We start from the raw sequence: 24097 nt of genomic DNA on the forward strand, positions 1-24097 counted from the left end.
GAAATCAGCGTTTGATCATAAATTTTACGCTTTTCGCTTGGAGATAAATTTTGAAATTTTTTGAAAATTTGAAAAACTCCAAAAAGCTATTTTTTAAAATTTTACCTTAGATAACTCACAAAACTTCAAAAACAACCCAAAATTATATTCATGTCCAAACACAACTCTAATTTTCAAATCCATTTTTAGTTGAAGTTTTTTTTCCACTTTTTTAAAGAATTTTACATTCTTATGTCCAAACGCCCACTAAATTTCCCAACTAGGAATTTTTGTAAGATTCTCTTACACTATGTTTGAATTATTGTTATCCATTGTTTTATAATGTATTGTATTGTATTGTATTATATCGTTTTATGGATACAATGTTTGAATAGATTGTATCGTTTGTTGTTGTTAAATAACATTTTGTTGTTTGGTTTGACTGTATCGTACCGTACTGTAACTGATAAGTTCACTAAAATACCCCCAATTGTTTTAAATAAAATTTATCAAGAACTACACATAAAGATAACTTAAGACAACCTCTTTCTACTAATTTATGATTAATTATGTAGCTTGAAAACAAGAGCAAAAACCTGGAAAAAAAGGTTAACTAATATTAGCAACAAAAAAATTAATTATAACGATGGAAAGAAACAAAAGATTTAACAGAGACTTATATAATAAGAACGGGGCAAACCAACTCTAGAAAAGATGGAAGATGATAAAGTAGGTCAATAGGTTGGCGATTTGTAGTTAAAATAAAATAAAAAAATAGAATTATAGAGTAATAAGTAAGGGCACAATTGGAAAAGAAAATAGGAAACGATCCCACCACACCAAATCAGTTGTTTCATAAAATAGGGCTTTTGGTTGTTCCGAAAAAATGGATTTAACACTATGATACAACCAATTTTAAATAAACAATCAAAACAAACATTATTTTGGAATAACAATACAATACAATGGGTAACAACCATCCAAACAAGCTGTTAATTCATTGAACTTATCAAATTTGCTTCTTTGAATTTATCAGCTACTTTAATAGGAAGAAATTCAAAAATAGCCAGATTTACCACTGGTCGTTGAAAAATAGCCAAGTTTCAAAAGTCATCGAAATTTAGCCACTTTAAATCTGAGCGAAAACACTGTTCAAAATCCGGAAAAATACGCCCGCAAATTTTACGGGAGTTCCAGCATAAGTATGCTTGAACTCCCGTAAATTTTACGGGAGTTCCAGGATAACTATGTTGGAACTCCCGCAAATTTTACGGGAGTTCCAGCAAGTATAATTGTCCAGTATAATATACTGGAGTTTGGAGCACTGGTGCTCCAGTCTCCCACAAATTTTACAGGAGTTAGCAAAGTATACCGGTCCAGCATAATATGCTGGAGTTCGTATACAAATACGCCAGAACTCCCGTATATTATACTGGACCGGTCCCTGTTGCAGCAAAATAGTGGCTATTTTTCATTAACTTGATAAACGCTGGCTATTTTTCATTGACCAGTGTGAAAACTGGCTATACCATGATATTTTACCACTTTAATACACAGACAAAACAGGTGTGGGCCTTAAAATATATTAAACTTATTTCCCCATAGTAAAAATACGTAGAAAATTTCATAATCATCAACGGCCAAAGATCCGAATCCGAATAAAAATAGTCCCTTTCCCAATAATTCAGAAGTATTAAACTATTGGATTTCTATCTCCAACAAGAAAATTAGCACCTTTTTTTTCTCTTTAACTTTTTCTTTTGAAGTGTTTGAGCTTATTAGTCAGCAATGGAGAAATTTGGAAAAAGATTTCAAGGAAAAGTGGCAATTGTAACAGCTTCTACACAGGGTATAGGCTTTAGCATAGCTGAACGGCTTGGTTTAGAAGGTGCTTCTGTTGTTATCTCCTCCAGAAAACAGGTTCGTTTTTTTTTTTTAAATTAATTTTTTTTGTTTTATTTTATGTTTCAGATGATTCTTTGTTAATGTATTTCATAATTTCTTGTTAAGTTTCAGTGAATTCTTCTAATGAGTCTGTCTAGTTTGGCCAAAGTTTGATGCTTTTTTTCTGTATTTGATTGCAATTTCTAAAATTGGTTTTTCATCATTTCACATAATTTACTGTTGATGTTTCAATTATCTCCCTAAGTACCCTTAACTAGAGATCTCGGGTTCGAGCAATGGAATGGAGAAATTCCTGGCAGCGTCTCCCCTTTCGGGGGCGGAGGTAGAGTATGACTGCCCTCATCTGAATCCAGTACTTTTGCCGCGCAGTATAAATTTATTGTATAAAAATTTATTAAAATTACAACAAATGGTAGGTCTGAACCCATAACTTAAAAAATACAATAGGTTCAATGCTAAAAACATTAAAAGTTGAACCCACAAAATCTAAATCCGCCTCTGTCCCCTTTAATGGGTCCTCTTTAATGGGTCCTAAGTGGCACGAATCACGATTAGTTGGCCAGTGTACCTGATGCTTAAACAGAAAAATAGAAATTAGCATTACTAGTAAAGTTTCCTTTAATTCTTTATTGGATGTTTCTAATTTGGCCAAAGTTTTAAGCTTTTTCTGTGTTAGATTTTTATATTTTGAAATGGGTGTTTGATTATTTCAGATTTTCGTTGATACTTCATCATTTCTTGTGAAGTTTATGTGAAATCTTCATTTGGGTGTTTCTAATTTGGCCAAAGTTTGGTGCTTTTTATGTCTTTGATTGCGTATTTGATGGGTGTTTATTGAAAAAATTGATTTTTTCAAGAATTTCATATGTCGATAAGTTTTGAACTATATATAAATTGATTGCTTGTGTGTGCATTTGGTGTTTTGACTTGAGGTGTTCTTTTAATCTGTTCATTTTACAGAAAAATGTGGATGAAGCAGTACAAAAACTCAGTGATCGAGGAATTGAAGTTTTTGGAGTAGTATGTCATGTGTCCAATGCACAACAGAGGAAGAATTTGGTCGACAAGACCATCCAGGTGTGTACACTAATGTATTTAAACCTTGTTTAATTAATCAATTGAGAATTTTGAGGTCCAATGTGTTTTTACCTTTGTTGGTGCCTGAATTCTTCACTGGCTCTTTTTGGAAGTGAATGGTACTAATTTAGTTTTTTTGGGGGTCTAGTTTGAGCTCTTCTTGAGCAATTGTGAGGTTGTCTAATAGTAGAATAGAGATTATTTTCTATTGAGAAGTTGTCGCTCATCATATACGAGCAAATATTTAGTTAGCAAACTCCTTGTGTGTAAAGTGAATGCCTGGATATGCTTTGCCTCAATGGCTCTTCAATCATGGGGATACTGTGTCATTATATTTGAGTGATTGATGTTTACTCTTTTCAAAAATGGATGCTCTCCTCTTCGGCTAGAGATAGAGCCATTTCAGCTAACGTTTGAATAAGAACTTCGTGTTGTCTCTACATGGTGAAGATGTTAGATATGAGTCTAGTGTCAATCAAGTCAGAAAGGAGCGATGGAAAAGTGCCGTCTTGACTGATCAATTTCTGGAATGTCAATCTTAATAGGTATTAGCATTCCGTATAAATTCTTCAAACAAGAACCAAGAGTAGTAATATAATCCAAGGTGGTTTAATAGTCTATTCACACGTATAAATTCTTCAAGCAAGAACTAAGAGTAGTAAACGTAAACCAAGGTGGTTTAATAATCTATTCACAAGTATATTTCCAGAGAGCATGACAAGTGCAAGTTTCCCTCTTCTTATTCTTTTTAACTATTAGTCAAGGCACCAATTAAACTTTAATAAAAAGGGTGTAGGATGACGCTATAGTACTCTTAAAGGAGACTAATCCTTACAGATATTTGTGCGTCCATTGTCTCATCATGTACTGATATGAATCGCATTTGGTCCAGGTTCTTTTGGTATATTATTTGTGTTAAGTATCAAATTAAGAGGATCAATGGTTGTACGGATTGAATCTGACTTCTATGATAATACAGTTCCATCTAGAGGATAATACGGTTGTTCTGCAGAAGTCTTCTTAAGTCTCATGATTTTGATTTTTGTCATGAAACTTTGCTCTTCTCTTCATTTTAGTGGTATTCAACCCCTTCGGTTATTTTACTATAGTTTTTATTACGCAGGATTTTTAATTGTTGATTTCTTACAAAAACTTTGTTATTCAGACTGAGAACATCAATCAGAGTGTGTTTAATCTCCTGGAGGTTAAAACTATTTCTTTGGGATAATAGCTGTGTCTACTTTCGAAGTGTGAAAGATGACTAAAGGATTCTGTGATTAATCCAATTTTGCTAATTGAAATTTGTCATTTCCAGAGATACGGGAAATTAGATGTCATTGTGTCAAATGCTGCTGTAAATCCCACTGTGGATGCGATATTGGAAATTAAAGAACCAGTCCTTGACAAGTTGTGGGACATCAACGTGAAAGCCGCGATATTATTGCTTCAAGTAAGTCATTTGATATGAATATCTTCAAGAGAAAAATGTTTCATATTCATGTGTGCGTCTAGAAAATTCTATTGAGGACATTAGACAATGCTAATATTTTCTTTTTATCACATGTTTCAATTTGTATATGCGTAATATTGGCGTGAGATGAGTCTAAATGGAGTAACATGGTCACTGAGGATTCATACAGCCGACCCCAACTTGTTTGGGATTGAAGCGTAGTTGTTTTACATGTTTTATTTTATTCTGGATTGCATTGTCCTAATATTACTTTTAATTGTTCTTGGCACGGCACATAATATTTTACTCTTTTAACCACTTACAGGATGCAGCTCCTTACCTTCAGAAGGGTTCGTCAGTTGTTATAATTTCCTCTATTGCTGGTTATACGCCACCAGCTGCCATGGGAATGTATGGAGTAACAAAAACAGCCCTTCTCGGATTGACCAAGGTACTTATTGTGGCATTATTGGCATATCAAGTAACCACATTGTATTGGGGCATTTGCACAAATGGCCTTTTCTTCGGGCACTATTTAAATTACGTCCCCATTAGCCTAAGAAGAAATATTCATTCAACTACTTTCGAAGACGAAATTTAGTCCACTGGGCTAACAAGGACAAAATTTAAAGAGTGGCCTCATAAAAGGCCATATGGTGCAAATTCCTGATTTTCTATTAGTTTCCTTTTAACTTGTTTGCTTTCAGGCTCTCGCAGCTGAAATGGCTCCAAATACTCGTGTGAACTGTGTAGCGCCAGGTTTTGTACCCACACATTTTGCTGAATTTATCACGGGAAATGCTAATGTGGTATGTTCTCATAATTTTAGATCTCTATCTGTCGTCGGTTGAAATTTGATCAAGTTCACAGTTTATTAACTCTGGATGCTGATTGTCTTCAGAGGAGAGAACTTGAGGCTAAGACATTACTCAATAGGCTCGGAACAACACAAGACATGGCCGCGGCTACTGCCTATCTGGCTTCAGACGATGCTGCTTATGTAACAGGAGAAACTCTTGTAGTTGCTGGTGGAATGCATGCAAGACTGTAGCATCTTTCTTGTAGGTCCTCGCCCCATCTTTTATAATCTCGTTATCGCTTCTCCATAAGAGGAAACTACAATGATATTAAGAATCATAGTCTTTGTGCTCCTTTCATTGTTTTTAAAACTACACTTGAAATACAAGGGGTACTATGTTCTCCCCTTCACTGTTCTTTCCTTGCATTTAGTGAACCCTTTCTTTTCATAATTATACTCTTGATTAATTTTCCCCAAATCCCGCCCTCAATAGCAAAGCACATTATCAGCATTTAAAGCAGCTTTAGAAACCAGTAAAAACAGCTTCACCAGCAAATTACAGCAATAGAAATACTGTTTTAAATAGCAACAACAACAACAAAAAATCCAGTGTAATCCCACTAGTGGGGTCTGGGGAGGGTAGAGTGTACGCATACCTTACCCCTACCTTAAGAAGGTAGAGAGGTTCCGAAAGACCCTCGGCTCAGGAAAGATAGAGAGGAAGGAGTAACAGCAAGAAACAACACCAGTAAACCAAACAGAAACCGAAGCGAAAGAAACAATAAGTAATAACAGAAATCTAATAATAAGAAAATGCAAGACTAACACTGAGGAATGCATTAAAACTACTGTAACGAGCAAGGACAACGCTCGGCTACCTAGCCTTCTACCTAGCTAGATAATTAAATTCTGATGGCTTTACAAATCCAATGTTGGACTAGTTTCACCTATAATAGTCTAATAAACCTTGTCATATCATGTCAACTGTCAATATATGCACATAAGTGGGAAGGAAGTTGATGAAACAGAAAAGAAAGACAGACAAAAGTCATCTGCAGCATTGTATTCAAATTGACTTCTCTAGCAACAAGACTACTAAACTACATCCCTCAAGAATAGCAACAAGTATATGATACATAGTAATCTCTTCTGCAACAACACCATTGAATGACCTACAGAAATCATCACAGGGAAATGGCACTTATCGTCAGATGGATCGTTGTTAGTCACCATAGCCAAGCCATCGAAATCACAGTCCCAACTGTTCTGATTCTTGAACTGATAATACATGTTAAAAGCATAGGAAGCATTCCCTTTCGCGCTAAGATGGTTACAGGAAGAACCATACCCCAAAGCTGTGCAGTCTGAAAGACTGCACGCGTAATCAATATTTTTAGGCAAGTCTTCTTCTGCATTATCTACCCTGTCTGGTTTTAATACACACCACCTTTTGTGCATATAGTTTACACCTTCTACTGCGACCAACCCTTTATCTTTCTGCATCTTCCCGGATAAATCTAGCTCGTATTTTGGCTTCCCATCGAACTCAAAGATTCCCCAATGCCTCTCAAAGTTACCTGGAGCAATGCTTTTCGCGTTCTCATCAATGAGGCTGAATAAATATACCTCTATTTTGCCCTTCCGAGCTGGTGTTCCTTGTCCACTCAAACAATGTTGAATCAATCCTTGGTTAAATCTCATAGCATTTTCGATATTTGCATTTTTATCTCCATCTGTTGGCCACCCTACTTCTCCAACTACGATTTTCACTTCAGGAAAACCAGCTTTCTTCAATGACCAAACAAGAGTATCGAAATTGGCATCAAACACGTTAGTGTAAACATAATCGCCATCCCTAACAGGCTTGTTTGAGCCATCAAAAAAGGCAAAGTCTAATGGAAAGTAGATGTTTCCATAGAGACTGAGGTAAGGATAGATGTTAACGACGAAAGGAGCATCATTTGAATACAAATATTGAACAATCTGCATGGTTAAATCGCGTACTTCTGGTCTGAAATCACCAGCAGAAGGAACTGGATTTGACTCGGGGGAGAAGTAAATGTCAGCATTGAATGGAATAGTTGCTTTTACCTCTGACCCTAATCCTGCTTTGTTGATGGCTTCTTGAATGTTTTTCAGAGCTGGTAATATGTATGGCAGAAATGTCCCATTGTATGTTCGAAGAAATGGCTCATTTCCTACTGCCACATACCTACATTCATTTGAGAATTGAAACTGAGAAAAGCTATTTAGAAATTTAAAAGCAACTCTCAAGAATCCTCCTATTTAACAAGTGCATATATTTTGATTAAAAAAAAAAAAGGGCAGCCCGGTGCATTAAGCTTCCGCTATGCGCGGGGTTCGGGGAAGGGCCGGACCACAAGGGTCTATTGTACACAACCTTACCCTGCACTTTTGCAAGAGGCTGTTTTTACGGCTCGTACCCGTGACCTTCCGGTCACATGGCAGCAATTTTACCAATTACGCCAAGACTCTCCTTCCATATATGTTGATAAAACAAAGGAAAATACTTGAACAACCAAGGGCTAATGGAAGTTCAAACCACAACAGATGTGGATTCAATTCTTATATTGTCCCTATTCCCCTTCCCTTACCTCGTCTACCTATGTATAACAACAACAACGCCTCAGTCTTAAATAATTTGGGTTCCGTTGTACGAATCCTCATTGACCATGATTCTCCGTTTGACTCTTACTCTTGTCGTCATCATACCAAATAAAAACCAAAGTGAAATTGCTCGAGCTATGATTTTTGCGAAGACATAAATTGAAATTCTTGGAGATTAATTGCACAAACCTCTACAAACTACATAACTAGTGCATTTCTTATGATGATGCTATCCGGTCAGATCGCACGCACCTCGACTATTCCACCGGGTACCTGCTACGTCCCACCAACACAGGTACCGAATAATTCTGCCACTTAAGCAGATGGGAAGAAATCACCTACGTATTTAACTATTGCATCTCTTATGATAATGCTATCCGTGCCAGCTTGCACACACCTCGACTATTCCACCAGGTCCCTGCAACCTCCCATCAGCACAGGTACCGAATAATTCTACCGTATAGGCAGATGGGAAGATGAACCACCTGGTATGAAACTAATGCATTTGTTTTTCAATGATTTTTAGTAAAAGAAGATAAAATTAAAGAAACTAGGAGGATATGAAATGAAACTTTTGAACCTGATTTTGACACCACCAGTGTAGGCATAAGCAGAGACATTTTCTTGGACCCAAGAAGCAGCCATTAAAGGATCAGCACTCATATCATGTAACATGAAGTTAGGAATAGCAAGCATGACTTGAATATCAGTACCAACTAAAGCATTCAAAATATTATCATCTGCCTCAAACAGTTTCACTTTATCAAATCCATTATCTTTCAGCATTTTCACCACACTTTTTGGTGGTAATTGTTGAGTTGCCATTGTACCCCAGTTTACTCCTACACTACTACAACACCTTGTCAACATTCCCATAAATGCAAATAATCCTACAATATACAAAATCAAGAAATCTTGATCATTTCTTTTACCCATTCTCATTTTTTTTCCTTTATCTTAGCTCCCTTCAATGAGTCTTGAAAATTTAGTCTCCCTTTCTAGTAAGCTCTGTGTGTGTGTGTGTGTGTGTGTGAGAGAGAGAGAGAGTGTAAAGTTCACAGGGGAATGAATGGAATCTTGATTCAGTTATTCAGTTAAGGAGGCAGGAGCCCAGCCATTTCGCGCTTCTAAGAATTGTCAGAAATATTAGTTTTGTTTAGTGTTATCTTGTCAAAAATTAATTTACTTGTTATAACAGTCTAAAACGTAGTACAAAGCTTAAAAAAAAAACAGAAAGAAATTAAAAAGAGAAATGTATATTTTTTTTGTATTTATCTACATTTTGTATGTTATATATAAAATTTATACAACTTTTATACATTTTTTAGGTTATCAAATATAAATAATTTCTGACACGGACTAAAAGTAAAAAAAGCAGTAAAAACAAGAAACTTTATCTAATATACTTGCATTGATGGAAATATTTATCATTAATGAATAAAGTATAGTGACTCTTGTTTGTGTAAAGCTAAGTTAACAAAATGATTATTAATTATTTTATTGTTTCAATCAACAAAATTCAATTGCTTTAATAGAATAAAAAGAACTTTTCACTTCATTGTTATAGTGGATAAATTAGAATGTCGACTTCTTCTTTCTTTTCCTTTTTGGTTAGTATTACAATCAAAAGTCTCTATAACAACTTCATATGTTCCTAATTTTTTGGTGTCCTAATATTTTTGGTTGTAATAACAAAGTACTATTATTAAGAACATATATTATAACATAGCATGAAAATTGATTCCAAAAGAAATTTTGCTTTTATAGTGAATGAATGCTATACAGCGAAGCTATTATATTTACTTTTACTGGCTTTTTTGTTCAAACGTTACAACACGCTTAGCCAAAAGTTCACATGAAATGAAAAGCTAAAGTAAGCTATAAACATAACAATTAATATACATATTGCAACTAAAAACCAAACTAGATATAAAATCTACACGATACAACACGCTTAGCTGCTCGAGGGAGGAAGGTCCTTTTTTTTGGATAACCGTGTTGTCCAGGTCAGCTTGCACACACCTCGACTAATTCCAAGTGGTATTACTATCTCCGGCCAACATTGAAATACATAGGACTACCAACTTTAGACATCAAGATATCAGTTTTGCCTGCTTCTGTTCTGCTATGCAATCTTACATACACTTGAATATTTGCATAGGACCCAAACAAGGCAGCTTTGCTGGCATCGTGACGCCATAACTCATAGGGTAATCAAAATTTGTATTATACGATCCAACCTATACAGGAATTACATCGGCATTCTGAATGTCATCACAGGTCAAGATGAGACCTTCTACGTATGTTGGAAGGAGACAACGGGTCCATTGACAGCCTGTTGAAATAGGCTCGGCTGGTGGAACAATCATTAGCACGTTCTCCTGGCGCCTTACAACGCCCATGACACTAACGGTGCTCCCTTCTTTGATGTAACTGTAATTTCAAAAAACCATCAAGAACCTTAGGTAGAGTAACAGAAGTACAGAAGTATACGAATCGAAGAACTAACTCAACTTACCCTTCTTTCAGTCGCATTACACGGTCGTCACTTGAGAGGCTCCGATCAGCAAGCCATCTTAGGAAGTTGGGAGATAACTCCCTGTTACTCTTTGTTATATCAACAACTGTTATTGGTTTTACGAACGGCGCCACCTTTGCTCCATAACCGGCCTTCACCAGTGCTCTTAATCCAGTCTGAAAGTCTGATATATAGAAATCAGCAACATGTTTCTGTTACCACAAGACATACAGAAGTCAGCAACATATATAAGTTTCTCATTAGACATAATCTTTGGAGTCATGACCACTACATAATAAGGGGCAAGTATCAATTGTCACCACTTGTTACGGACTTAGGAGTTGAATAGTACAGAATTAGTGTATCAGATAATTAAAAGTATCCAAAACCGTAACAGGGCTATTAGCTATAGCAACTTCTGACCAGTAGAAGCCTAGAAATTTCCCAGAACTTAAGCCTAGAAGTTGGCATATGAGGCTGGTTAAAGACCCTTTGACCCTTTGAAGTCGCACATTTCAACCTTGAACATAGATAGTCCATGGCCTTATGTGCCCTGAATTCCAAACTGTCAGCTAGTTGAAGCTTTAATACTTCCTTCAAGTTCCCATATAAGAAATCTTTTTTTTTAGATAGGGTAAAGGTTTCATAAAATAAAGTACCAAGATTGTACAAAAGTACAAGAAGGAAGGCTCAAAAACAGACTATCACAAATTCCTCACTAGCATCTCTATAAAATCCAAGTATTATTCTACATTTTCCAATATGTTGTTCTTACACCAGAAATACAAATTATATAGATAGTTATTTTTAATCCTAGAGATACGCTTTCCTTGTGGCAACCTCTTGAATGCATTTGTGTAAACTTCTGATAAGGCAACATTTAACTATATTACGCCACTGTTATGTAAGAATAATAGCCTGTTTGGCCAAGCTTCTTTTGAGGCAAAAGCACTTTTTTGGGGCCAAAAGTGCTTTTTTTTCTAAAATTAAGGTGTTTGGCCAAGCTTTTGAAAAAAAAAAAAGTGCTTTTGAGGAGAAGCAGAAGCAGTTTTGGAGAAGCAGAAAAAAGTAGCTTCTCTCCAAAAGCACTTTTCTGAAAAGCACTTTTGAGAAAAATACACTTAGAAGCAATTTTTTGAAGCTTGGCCAAACACTAATTGCTGCTCAGAAGTGCTTCAAATTAATTAGCCAAACACAAACTGCTTCTCACCAAAAGTACTTTTGAGAAAAGCACTTTTGAGAAAAAGCACTTCTCAAAATAAGCTGATTTTTGCAGCTTGGCTAAACGGGCAATAAGTATTGTACTTGAAATAGCATCCAGAGACTGCTGATACCAATTGATGCTGAGTACTATGACCAAATCCAGAAATACTCAATAGTTGATATGCAAACTAACCTCCGAATGCCTGCGTCCCCATGAAAAGCAACGCTGTCTAGGATGTGCAGATTTTCCACCACAACCTTTATATTCGTGCAATTCTGTAGAAGCATATACACATCTTGGTATCTGCTGAAAAGAAGTTTCAAGAGGGATGCTGCCACAAGTGACAACCTAAAAAGAATATATACATATTATTCCCTAAATATACATCCGTGAAGCGTGCAGCATTTGGAAATTGGAATGCAAGATTTTAATGGCGACAAAGTATGGTTGACCACAACCTCAAGAGAACGCTATGACAATTCAAAACAATTCTTAAATACGCAGTGGTATTCATTGAGGTATGTTTTCAAGGGCTCCTCCGCATGGATGAAATCTTCTTTTCTCAATTAAATACTTTCCAAGAATAGGATTCACAAGGAATTCATTAGTAGTTCAATGGTGAACTTTTTATAAGGTAGCGTACTGGAAAACTTTCTGTGCACATTCATGTACATTAAAATTGCTACCTTAAAAGGAACATTATAAAGCAAAACAAACTATAAGCCGATCTTTTTCACCTTTACAAGCCTGATATGGACTAAAAGTTCTCACCTCCAAAACTTCACAAGAATTAATAAATTTCCATCTAAATTCCAAAAAAAAGAATTGAATTCTAGCAGCTGAAATCAACTCTACCACATCCAAACATTAATAAGTACACAAGCTATTGTGAAGCTAGTTTAACTAATAAGAATCTCCACAAGATGGTAATGATATTAAAGGTACTTGTGGAAAATAAACACGATCTTTTTTGCTCAATGATAAAAAAGTCAAACACGATTTCAAAGAAGGTTAATTTACATATTCTGTAGCAGCAATTGGATGTTCGAAGACCATAACCTTATGTTTTAGATTTCCTAGGTTCAATTTCTTCCATGTCTATTAGAAATGTAAATTACGTACAAAAATCCAAAATGAAATTCAGCACAAAGAAACGAGGACACAGAGCCATTGTGAGAGGGTTGGAGCAACAAGAAGTATAGGAACGGTACATAGTATGTCCAGCTGACTACAGAAAAGCCCTCAAATTGCCAACTTTTGTACGAAAAAGACATTTTAAAGGAACAACTAAGGATGATAGTTTCAAGGTGGATTTAGTTCTTGGAAACTATAAATGAGGCATATAATCGTAAAGGATAGCAACCACTACAATTATCAGAATATCTTAGTGACTTCTGACTATACCATCAGCTTTACAGTGTTACACTACCTTTTTATTTATAACGGCGGTGTATCGTGTGCGGGCCAGCTTGTGTGCACGGTCACATTTCATGCTACCTCCCCACAGGCGCAAGGTAAAGGTGTTATTACATGACTTGAAGAATGCTAATAAGGACAGTCCCCATTCCAACATTATTTACACCTCATGAGGGTAGGGTTAGTAGGAACTCAACGACGAAGCCCAAGAAAACTAATTAACTTAATGTAGCAACAATTTAAAACTGTAGATATATATCCAGATTTTACTCAAACGCTATAATTAACGCAAATGCTATACAATAATTTGATTACCACATTATAAGCTAACTTTGTTCTCCTTATTTTACTCTGTTTCTATAAAGAATAGTAGTTGTCCACTTTTTGGTATGGCACTTTTGGAGGGTCCCTTTTTTCCCTTTTCTGGGGAACAGGCTGGATCGAATTCAGAAAATGTCCATTTGTGAAAACCACTACATGAGGGGGTTATACAAATGCAATAATAATTCCTATATATTCATTCCATCAGGTTATTGTGAAAGGAGAACTTAAATTATATATCTCAACTTCAGACTAGAATATGAATTCCCTTCCAAGCTTGCCTTTATACTAAAAGAATCTAGATTGGGAATAAAAGAATGAATATTCCGAGGTTGCCTATATATGATAACAAGCTCAAATACTCGCTTTCCAGTCATGTGGATTCAAATGTACTTAACTTTCTTATATTTAAATTTTATTTAATTTATTCTTGAGATAAAAAACTGGATAAAGAGAGAAATAGTTATACTGTAGTTGGACAGTCCGACTATTAGACAACACTTGTCACTATGTTGTAAATTTTTGAAAAACTATAAATTGTATGGTCCTAACAACGTCAGGGCATTAGTTATCTATTGGTATAAGAGTCGGTCAAGATAGCCATCCCATAATATCATGTTAAAGGGTACAAATGGCTAGACGGTTAGTAGGGACAAAAAAAGAAGCATAAGTTCTCCCTGTATTAGGTAGGATAGGAATCACAAAGGAGGACTAAACGAAACAAAGAGATAATAAGAACCTGAACGCTACATTTAACAGGACAGGGATCAGAAGCAGCAAGTATTTTCTAGTATCAAAAGAAAAGACAAAAAGAAAGGAAAGGTTGCCACAAATAAACTTATAAGATACAAAAAGAGATAAAAGTTATTTCTATGTTGAATAGGTAAAAAAGATTACAAGATATCAGGAAGGCAGTGGCAGGATTTCCGGGGGTTCAAAAAAAATTAAAAAATTAAAAGAAATTGTGGCTAGTGGGAATTGAACCAGCAACCTAACAAAGGTTTTGAACCCCCTTAACAACTGAGCTATGCTTTTGGGCAGTATCAAGGGGATACAAAATATAATATATAGAGGTACATACCGGATTTTGCCTCATATGTAAAGTGTAATTTTCCGGCGAAGGGCCCCTTCCACCCCCTAAATCTGCCCCTTGCAGGAAGGTAGTTCTAACTTCTACCCTCTTATTAAAATATAACTTTTGAAGTAACTTATTAAAAGCTGCAATGGAAGTAACTTACTAAAAAAAGAAAAATGCAAAGTATATATACATCAGCAGTCAGTAAATATCCACTTATTATATCATATTTTCCTTCCCTTTTATCTTTCCATTTTCCCCTTTCTAAAACAACTCTTCCACATTAAGAATCCAAGGAAAAACTTCAGAGTAACTTCAAATCACAGTACTCAGCAGCCTACATTTCACATGACTAAAACACCACATAAAGCTATGTGCTTTAACCTTTCCTTAAGCATAATTTAGGTGACTTCAGGCAAAATCAATACGGAAAATTCTCTCTTCAACTCAAATCAAAGCTTAACAAATATCCCACAAGCACACTCAAAGTCATTCACACACATGGTCCTTCACCTCAAGGACAATATAATAAATAACAATCTTAAAACTACTTCCTCTACTCCACAATAAGTGATTTTTAAGATTTTGTCACACCCAATAAGAAGATCACTTAATTACATTAATTATGACGGTTATTTGACTAAACTAACATTTATCTCTCCTTAACATTAATACATAAGTATTGGTTGACTTTAGGGAATTGTTTGAATCATTCACTGATTTGGACCAAATTTGAAACGCTACATAATCGCTTATTGTGGACCGGAGCGAGTCCTACTAAACAACCATAACCACCACCTAATGACAAATCATGAGCTAAAAGAAAACAGAATATAGACTTCAACATCACCAAACAAAATTTAATAAGAAACCAAATACAAATTCCAGTATAAAATAATATTTCTTCTTGATACACTACTTTTTTTAGTCTGTTCCAAAAAGAAAATTATACTTCTTTAAATTTAGAAAGAATTTAATTTTAAAATTCACAATTTATAATTTATATATGCCAGCTAATATATAAAATGAGCATATGAGTGTGAAATTACCCCAGTAACCTTCACATACTGTCCATCAACAGCACCTCTAAGCTCAGCATCAGGGAATCTTCTTAAGAAACCCACCAGACCTCGTTCTTTATACCCATAATTCCACAGTAAAATCACCAAAATTGGCACTAAAATTCCACCTACACCCACCAAAATCACCGATTTTTTCACCGCCGCCATTACAAAAGCACCCGCCATTAAAGCCATTAGTAACACAACAAGTAAAACCCACATTGCCACTCTTGAAACCCTAAAACCCATCTTTATATCATCGCTCAAGCTGGTAACAGCGGAGCCGTAGACTACTTTTTTAAACGAACCGGCCGGTTCGAGCTGGCCGGACCGTCGACCGATACTGGAACTCAATGGACCGGAGGTAATGAGACCGGTTGGTTGAATTGGGTTCATTATTGGACCGGAACCGGAGGAAGAGGATCTTTTCGGAATTGGGCCGGAGTTAGGCCCGGATCTGACGGGTCCGGATCCACTATTATGCTGCGAAGAAGATGAAGGCCTCAGAATTGGTGGGCCCCCAAGAGGGTGGAGGTGGTCCCCACTTGAGAAATCGATGCCATACATTTTTCCAAGCTCGCCGGACTTTTTAACGTCGCCGCCGGTATAAGGAACAGCACGAGATGCAACTGTGGGTTGTTTTTCCTTGTGTTGTTCGGGTCGGCCCGAGACAATTAACCCGTTGCTTAGCTGGTGCGACCCGGTTCGAGAACCCATTTTTTTAAGAGAATGAGAATCCAAAGTTTAGCTCTGAAGAAAGAAGAGAGTGCGGATTTGGAGTGTGAAAGTGTAAATGTAGCTAATGGAGTGGAAAAGGAGGTGATGAAAATGGAAAGTGGAGAAGTGGGGATTTGAAAAAGACAAAAAAGGACAAGACATATTATTATGTATTTATAATGACTTTTGTCTTACAAAAAGTATTTTAGATAAGATGATTAAAATTCCGCATCTTTAATTAGATATTTCGAGTTCAAAATTTAAATATAAAGACCTCAATGTTGTATCCTAGATGATAAAGCTCCACTAGTTGAAAGTATTACTAGCTTAAGCTCTGACTCTGCACGTGAAATGTCGTGTGAATCAACAAGTATTACCTTGTAGGAACGATACAACAACATCAACAACATACCCAATATAACTTCAGCGGTGGGGTCTGGGGAAGTAGTATGTATGCAAACCTTATCCCTATCCCCTTCTTTCAAAGAGAGGAGGACGGGTTATTCACATTTCATTTGGTGGTCAGAGGCGAATTGAAAGTTAAGCAGTGGGAATTCTAAAGATTTTCTGAAAGAGTACGAAAAAAAAAGATTTTTTTCTCTGAAAAGATAAAGAGGTTGTTTCCGACAGACAAGAATCTTGTAGGAACGATAGCGGTTGAAAATGCCTCCGACAAACGCGACGAAGGAACAAGAATTTTTCATCCCTAAGTTTGAGTTTTGGGTATGGGAAATCTTTACAAATATAGGATTTGATAGATTAGTTCGACCAGTAAATTTTAAAAATCAAATAGTTAAAATAAAAAAATAAAAATAAAAAAAGAAAAGAATGTACTAGTATTTTTTTAGAAAGTAAACTTATGATTTAACTAAGACTCATCTCAATGAATGCAATTTCTTAAGTTTTGATATAATAAATAATAGAGTAGTATAATTATTTTAGAAAGATTAAAGTATAATTAAAATAAATAAAAAGAATTACAAGAAAATACACATAACTTCACACCATAACAAAAAATGGCCCATTTTTTTAAGTTTTACCCAATCTAGCCCATATTTTACATATTTTGAAAGCACTTGCAAATTCAAAACTTGTGTTCTCACAACCATTGCTTTCACTCTCTTCCTCTCACATCTTCTACATATGCTTCAAAGGACCGTCCGCCATTGCTACTTCTTATCCTGTGTCACCTGGTTGCAATGTAAGAAAATTAAAGAGTAGAAGTCCACCATTGAAGGCCATTCGAAGCTTTGCTTTCGAAAATAGGATTTTCTGAGTTTGTTAGTTGTTTGGATTGAGTGTTGTTCCAATTGATTGAAAATATCAAAAGGAGTTCAGAATTTAAATTTGAAGTGATTTGGAGTAGATTTGAGCAAGATTTGAGTTAAATTTTAGAAAAGACGCAAGGAAGAAGACGAAGTTAGTTTTTTGTATAATTATGTATAATATTATATAATAGTGTATATGAGTGTATAAACACATCTTATACACTATTATACAATTTTATACACCTTTATACAAGCGTCTGTAGACGAACTTCTTCCACGATTTTCAGTTGCAATTCTTGTTCAAAACTAATCCAAATCTCCATTAAATTACTTCAAATTTTATAACAACCTCCTTATACTATTTCTAACAAGTCTAAATAACACTCACTCCAAATTTCTCACAAAATCCAATTCGAAATTTAAACCCACATGTTTAACCTTGTTAAAAATTTAATTTTCACCATCCAAATGGAGTTGGTTTGTTGAACTAATATTTGAATCACAATTATCGATTCGAAAATTAACTTAAAAGCTTGAGGAATCGTTTTTTTAAAATTAAATAGTAATTTCTAGAACCTATTGGAGTTGGATGTTGAATCTTAGCCTATTATTTTTGGGCTAGTTGGTTGTAAATTAAAATATTGGCTATAAAATTGAAAAACAGGGAGCTCAACTGTTCTTATGTGAAAATTTCCCCCATTTGGTGTATTCCCATGCACGCTTTACGTTGTATTAGTAGTTGCTAATAAAATAGGAGTGCTAAGTGGAGGTTTAAGGGCTTGAAATTACAAAGATGGACCTTTGTTTAGAGATATTGACATTTATGTCCCTGTCTATAAATAGCAGTACAACATGCGCTGTCTTTTTCCAATCTAGGAGGTTGCTAAACACTTTTTTTATTTTTTATTATTTCTTTTATAAGTATTTTTAGGATGTTATTTAATAAAGAACCAATGAGATTCGGTGGAAGATTATTAGTATAGCCCATCAATTTTTGTTTTTTTTTTTTGTTTTAGTTTGATATTATATTTTATGCATTAAATTACTTATTTTCCACATCCTTGTAATTGTTTCTCCATTTTATTTATTTGTGTCGGTAGCAAATTAGCCATTGCCATTTATTGGTCCTAGTTTGGTAAGTGAATAGATTGTTCGAGAAAGGTCCCATGTATGATTTTTAAGGTTAATAACTAAATCTAATAAGGTCATTTTTGTATAGGTTCAAATTTGGTGACCACGTTAACAGATAAGCAAGGCACGGGACGGGGTCGAGCACGATATGACGATTGAAGGTCGTTTTCGTAAAGGCTGATGCCAAAGCAGGCAGCTGGGATAAGAAAGTAATGGCAGTATAGGTTCAGAAGTGGACATAAAGAATATTCTTTTGGATATTCTTTATGTTGTACCTTTTAGGGTTTTCCCTTATAAATAGGAAGAGATAGGGAACAAAAGGGGGAACTGCTTTTTTGGGATTAGAACATATTGTAAAGATTGAGAGAATACATATAAAAAAGTTGTCTTATTCACTGATCTATTCAAGCACATGTTGTTCAACCTTTATCCATAAATCTCAAGATTCCATATCNATTTAATGTTCTTGAACTTTACCCGTATACAGGTGCCCCATTCTATTTGGCTAGAATTTATTAAGTTCAACTAAGATTTACCCTTTAACTCATCACTAATTGGTTTAGCAATTATTTGTTCAAAGAATTTGGCGCCGTCTGTGGGGAGGTTTTAGTTGAAATTATAGTTCCTTCTAGATCATAAAAAAGACAGCCATCTTTTCTTCGTTTGCACAAACTAACGATGGCAAGAAAAAGAGATGCAAGACTGAAAGCGATAGCAGGCGTCACTACCAACATTTTGAACACCATCAATGAAGATGCTAGGGAAGACAACGAGAACGTGACACTAAAAACTACGCCCAGGCGGAGTGCTTCACCTCCCCCACGAAAGCGTAACAGCTTCACGCGAAAGGGGAGCCTCCACGTCTACATCTGAGGAAGCACCACCGGCAGTGAAAAAATTACTGGAAGAGTGGCTGACAAGCACTCTAAACAACATACTTGACAGACCCGTTCAAAGGGAGAGCAGGAACACCGCGCAAGCAGATATCATAACAACCATTGGCGAGCATCCTGTCCCCCAAATAGGTAACATTTACACCACTGTTGATGTAGTTAATGATGCACTCGCAGCCATTCTAAAGAAAATGGAAGAAATGAAAAACGAAAATAAGGCACTCCGCGATCAGATGAGGGAGCATCAAGAAAGGGTCAATAAGATACCGGGCGCCCCGAAATTGCTACCAAAACGAGACGTTAGTCGGTCGTCGAACAACCGTACAGCGAGGAAGCGGCTCCACATGCCATCCCCAAAACTTATAAATGCCACCGTACCTGAAAATATACGTTGGCACTACAGACCCCGAAGATCACATCATCTATTACGTCACAGCGGTGAAAGGTAACGACCTGTCAAAGGAGCAAGTACCACCAGTGTTGCTGAAAAAGTTCGGCGAAACCTTAACGGGGGGAGCCTTGACTTGGTATTCACAACTGCCGGTGTCACACCTCCTTTTTTACTACACCCCCGGAAGAGGGTATAATAAAGGGAATTTTTTTCAATTAAAGTGACAATCAAAACGGGATTATTTAATTAAAATTCAGAGTCGCCACTTGGGATAATTTATGGTGTCCCAAGTCACCGGTTCCAAATCCCGAATCGAGGAAAAGATTGACTCTGTATTATAGTCTGCGAACACAGAAATCCAGGTAAGGAATTCTGTTAACCCGGGAGAAGGTGTTAGGTTCAGAAATGGACATAAAGAATATTCCTTTGGATATTCTTTATGTTGTACCTTTTAGGATTTTTGGAGAATATCCCTTATAAATAGGAAGAGATAGGGAACAAAAGAGGGATATGCTTATTTGGGATTAGAATATATTGTAAAGATTGAGAGAAGAACATATAAAAAAGTTGTCTTATTGATTGATCTATTCAAGCACATGTTGTCAACCTTTATCTATAAATTTCAAGATTCCATATCCACCTTGACTTCTCACTTTTTTACGTTGCCATCAGAGAAAAGGAACACCCCAATCATTTAATAATTGGGTGGTAGATCCTTTTCCATTACATTCCTTATCATTATCGGCCGTTATTACACGTTTGTGCTATCATATTTATTATCGATCATAGTATATAAAATTCGCTATTTAATATTCTTGAACTCTAGCCGTTATAGAAGTGCCCTATTCTATTTGGTCTAGAATTAATTAAGTTCAACTAAGATTTACCCTTTAACTTATCACTAATTAGTTTAGCAATTATTAGTTCCAATTATTTTCAGTTAGATTAAAACAAAGTCAATTGGGCTAATGATATCTCAAATTGAAATAAAAGTCTTCCTACATGTCATACTTTGAACTGATTACGTATCATTCTCGTATTATCTTAGCATTCGATTTTTATTATTACATGTAATTTCTATTGTGTTGGTTTTCTTATTGATTTGTTATTTTGATATTGCTACTGTTCTTGTATTTATTATTTTTAACATTGCTTCTTTACTATTATTTTTCTTTTTCAAACCTAATGTAAATTGCTTCTCTTAAGCCGATGGTCTAAGGAAATATATCATTTACATTCGCAAGTTAGGGGTAAGGTCTACATATACGTTACACTCTCGGGATCCCACATTGTGGGAATATACTGAGTATATTATTGTTATATTATACAGTAGCAATTTTTTTATAAAAATAAATAAATAAATCGTAGAAAGACTATTTATTATGGGATGAATAATCCAACAAATGAGTGAGACAAAAGGCAGGTTGAAAATATCAGGAAAGTGAGAAATGTCAATATAGGTTTGTTCAATATTTTAACTTTGATTAATGATTTATAAATTTGAATTCTTTTTCCCTTGTGATTCAAGATTTTCTCTCCTTCGATTTGTTCAACAAAAATAACTTGAGTCAAAAAAGAAAATCACTTTTAATGTGTATATGGCCTGTGCTTTTAAATTTCCACTACTTAATATAAAGTAGACATAAATGCCTTTTATAGCACTATCTTTATTTTATTGATCACAAATCTAATCCCACCATAAATTTTCAAATAAACACAAAATAAAACAAGACATACAAGTTTTGAAATACTCTTCTTTATTACATAATTTTTTATTTTTTTCCAGCTTCTTTAATTCTATTTGTCTAAGGATACTATTATGTAAAGAAGTTGACTGACATGACATAATTAAATGCATACATAAATGATTAGCAAAAGAAACTTGTTAACTTACTCAATATAGAAAAAAAGATATAAGAAACATACAAAAGAAGGGCAAAATTGGTTAGTTATAATATATAGATTACAACAGAGTTTTGGCCAATAAATAATACCTAGAAACATTTGTGTAAAGGGGAGAGCACTTAATACAAGTCGAAATTTCAGGGACGAATATGTAATTTTGCCTACCAAAAAAATATAACCTGTTGATTAGGGATTCAGTTAGTACCAAAAGAAGCATAATATAAATATACTAAGTATATTTTAAAACTTTCAACTTGTTAAGTTATTTCAATCACTTTCAAATCTTATGTCCAACTAGTGAAGGATAATCTTTTGCTTTCTTAATTAAGTTAACTGAAATTAGTATACACACCTCTTACTAATTCTCAAGTGTAATAAGCTTAAGAAATAACGAAGATGTTGAGGTGGATGTGAGGGTATACCAGGAAGGATTGGATTAGGAATGAAGTTATTAGGGACAAGGTGGGTGTGACCTATGTGGAAGACAAGTTGCCGGAATCGAGGTTGAGATGGTTCGGACATGTGAAGAGGAGAGACATCGATGTCCCGGTGAGGAGATGCGAGAGGTTGACCATAGGGGTCAGAGGAGAGGTAGAGGGAGACCTAGGAAGTAATGGGGAGAGGTGATTAGACAGGACATAACTCTACTTCAGCTTACCGAGGACATGACCCTCGATAGGGAGGTGTGGAGGTCGCGAATTAGGATTGTGGGTTGATAGGTAGTCGAGAGTCTCTTCTAGTCGTATTAGTAGTACTAGTACTAGTCTTGTATTCTCCTAATCCGAGTTCCTTGCTGATTAGATGATGTGGCATTATTCGCGGTAGTTTTCGTACTTTTCTTATAGCTTCGTATTCCTAGTTCTCTGCTATTACATGATGTGCTCTTTGTTTCTTTTATCTTATTTCCTTGCCATTGTGAATGTTGGTTTATTGTGTCCTTGTCACTGTTCTTGAGCCGAGGGTCTATCGGAAACAACATCTCTTCCTTCATAAGGTAGGGGTAAGATCTGCATACACACTACCCTCCCCCATATGTGGGATTGCACTAGATTTGTTGTTATTGTTGTTGTTGTTTATTTGTCTACATCATAATCAAAATCTATCGTCAGGATGGATCTAACCTTCGGCAACAGTTTATTTGGACTTAGTATTTTGATGCAGAGCATAACACATATATAAAACGCATTAAAATCTCAACAAATATTAAATTTGGATCCATATTTATGATGCCATGAGTTTAGTGACAAATACCGTTGTTTAAATTTTTTTCTTAAATTATAACAACAACATACCCAGTAAAATCTCACTAGTGGGGTCTGGGGAGGGTAGGGTGTACGCAGACCTCACCCTTACTCCGGAAGAATAGAGAGGCTGTTTCCAGGAGACCCTCGGCTCAATAGAAGAGACAATAATATCAGAAAAGAAACGAAAGAAGAGATCTGTAACAGCAAAAGTAGGAAGAGAAGTAATAATATCATCTTAAGATACACCAAATAAGTGAAAAGGAGTGCAATAATACGATCCTATGCAAAACAACAAAATAGTGGGAACACAACATAGACCGCTAACAGACATAGGCAAAACTCTATTAGACTACCCGGTACAAAGAGGGAAAATCTATGAACTACCCCGTAGCCTACAACTCTAATGCTCGACCTCCACACGTTCCTATCAAGAGCCATGTCCTCAAAAATCTGAAGTTGCGTCATGTCCTCGTTAATATTAAATTATTCATTTAATATATAATCAATGGATATATAGTAAGGTTTCTAGAAATAGGAACGTTATGAATAAATTAATACTAACGAATTCAATGGTTGAATATTTGTGAATTAGAGCTCAATTTTTCAAAACTAATACCCTTATCACTCAACTCATTATATTAAATAACATTGAGCTAATCATATGCTTGAAATAATGAGGTCAAGTGCATGACCAACTTGTGGGGAAACCACATAATTAAAATTAGGCATAAGAAAGCTATTATTTGTACCTTATGTTTGGTACTCGAGAAAACAAATAATTGTTATTAATGATTAGTGTCTTTCTAGATTATTTTCTCAATATGCCACATGACTAGAATCATATTGTTTAATTTTTCCAAATTTTCTATAGCATTTTTTTAAAATTTATTTCTATTAGTTAGAGATTGTTTGATTTCGGGAGAAGACTGGTATTCACTTAATTCCTGAATATTCTCAATAAGTTTAGCATATAGATTTCAAAAAATTTCTATGAATAAATGAGAAACCACGGTGATTCAAGTGTATATATATATATATATATATATATATATATATATATATATATATATATATATATATATATATATATATATATACACACACACACACACACA

General features: G+C 35.2%; 3 protein-coding genes across 4 annotated transcripts; 1 reads left to right on the forward strand and 2 right to left on the reverse strand.

Annotated features, from left to right (window-relative positions):
- Positions 1 to 1606: 1606 nt before the first annotated feature.
- Positions 1607 to 5662, forward strand: LOC109237891 (tropinone reductase-like 3). Its single transcript, XM_019404287.1, has 6 exons — positions 1607 to 1899; positions 2845 to 2961; positions 4277 to 4411; positions 4737 to 4862; positions 5119 to 5220; positions 5313 to 5662. Exons 1-6 carry the CDS (start codon positions 1768 to 1770, stop codon positions 5460 to 5462), a joined length of 762 nt encoding a protein of 253 aa, XP_019259832.1. The 5' UTR covers positions 1607 to 1767; the 3' UTR covers positions 5463 to 5662.
- A 34-nt stretch (positions 5663 to 5696) lies between these two features.
- On the reverse strand, positions 5697 to 8714 carry LOC109237878 (glucan endo-1,3-beta-glucosidase 8). The gene is made up of 3 exons (XM_019404272.1): positions 8419 to 8714; positions 6372 to 7422; positions 5697 to 5783 (listed from the first exon to the last, which is right to left on the reverse strand). Exons 1-3 carry the CDS (start codon positions 8712 to 8714, stop codon positions 5697 to 5699), a joined length of 1434 nt encoding a protein of 477 aa, XP_019259817.1.
- An 891-nt stretch (positions 8715 to 9605) lies between these two features.
- LOC109237892 (uncharacterized membrane protein At1g16860-like) lies at positions 9606 to 16314 on the reverse strand. 2 transcript variants are annotated; one of them, XM_019404289.1, is made up of 4 exons: positions 15422 to 16314; positions 11753 to 11863; positions 10357 to 10568; positions 9606 to 10271 (listed from the first exon to the last, which is right to left on the reverse strand). In XM_019404289.1, the coding sequence occupies exons 1-4, from the start codon at positions 16148 to 16150 to the stop codon at positions 10079 to 10081; spliced, it is 1245 nt and encodes a 414-aa protein (XP_019259834.1). In that variant the 5' UTR covers positions 16151 to 16314; the 3' UTR covers positions 9606 to 10078. The 2 variants fall into 2 exon arrangements, with proteins under 2 accessions (XP_019259834.1, XP_019259833.1); XM_019404288.1 differs by having other exon boundaries at positions 11753 to 11908; positions 15422 to 16313.
- Between the last annotated feature and the right edge of the window lie 7783 nt (positions 16315 to 24097).

This window comes from Nicotiana attenuata, unplaced genomic scaffold (genome assembly GCF_001879085.1).
Source record: "Nicotiana attenuata strain UT unplaced genomic scaffold, NIATTr2, whole genome shotgun sequence".
In the NCBI taxonomy this organism is placed as follows: Eukaryota; Viridiplantae; Streptophyta; class Magnoliopsida; order Solanales; family Solanaceae; genus Nicotiana; species Nicotiana attenuata.

Excerpts from the sequence above, each read along its gene's own strand:
- LOC109237891 (XM_019404287.1), top strand. The coding sequence starts at position 1,768 with ATGGAGAAATTTGGAAAAAGATTTCAAGGAAAAGTGGCAATTGTAACA. Across the intron at positions 2,962-4,276 it reads TGGTCGACAAGACCATCCAG|AGATACGGGAAATTAGATGT; the intron begins GTGTGTACACTA and ends TGTCATTTCCAG. Across the intron at positions 4,863-5,118 it reads CCCTTCTCGGATTGACCAAG|GCTCTCGCAGCTGAAATGGC; the intron begins GTACTTATTGTG and ends GTTTGCTTTCAG.
- LOC109237878 (XM_019404272.1), bottom strand. The coding sequence starts at position 8,714 with ATGGGAATGTTGACAAGGTGTTGTAGTAGTGTAGGAGTAAACTGGGGT. Across the intron at positions 7,423-8,418 it reads ACTGGTGGTGTCAAAATCAG|GTATGTGGCAGTAGGAAATG; the intron begins GTTCAAAAGTTT and ends AAATGAATGTAG. Across the intron at positions 5,784-6,371 it reads TTTCTGTAGGTCATTCAATG|TATTTCTATTGCTGTAATTT; the intron begins GTGTTGTTGCAG and ends TATTTAAAACAG.
- LOC109237892 (XM_019404288.1), bottom strand. The coding sequence starts at position 16,150 with ATGGGTTCTCGAACCGGGTCGCACCAGCTAAGCAACGGGTTAATTGTC. Across the intron at positions 11,909-15,421 it reads AGTATGTGAAGGTTACTGGG|GTTGTCACTTGTGGCAGCAT; the intron begins GTAATTTCACAC and ends TATTCTTTTTAG. Across the intron at positions 10,569-11,752 it reads GGGGACGCAGGCATTCGGAG|AAACATGTTGCTGATTTCTA; the intron begins GTTAGTTTGCAT and ends TTGTGGTAACAG.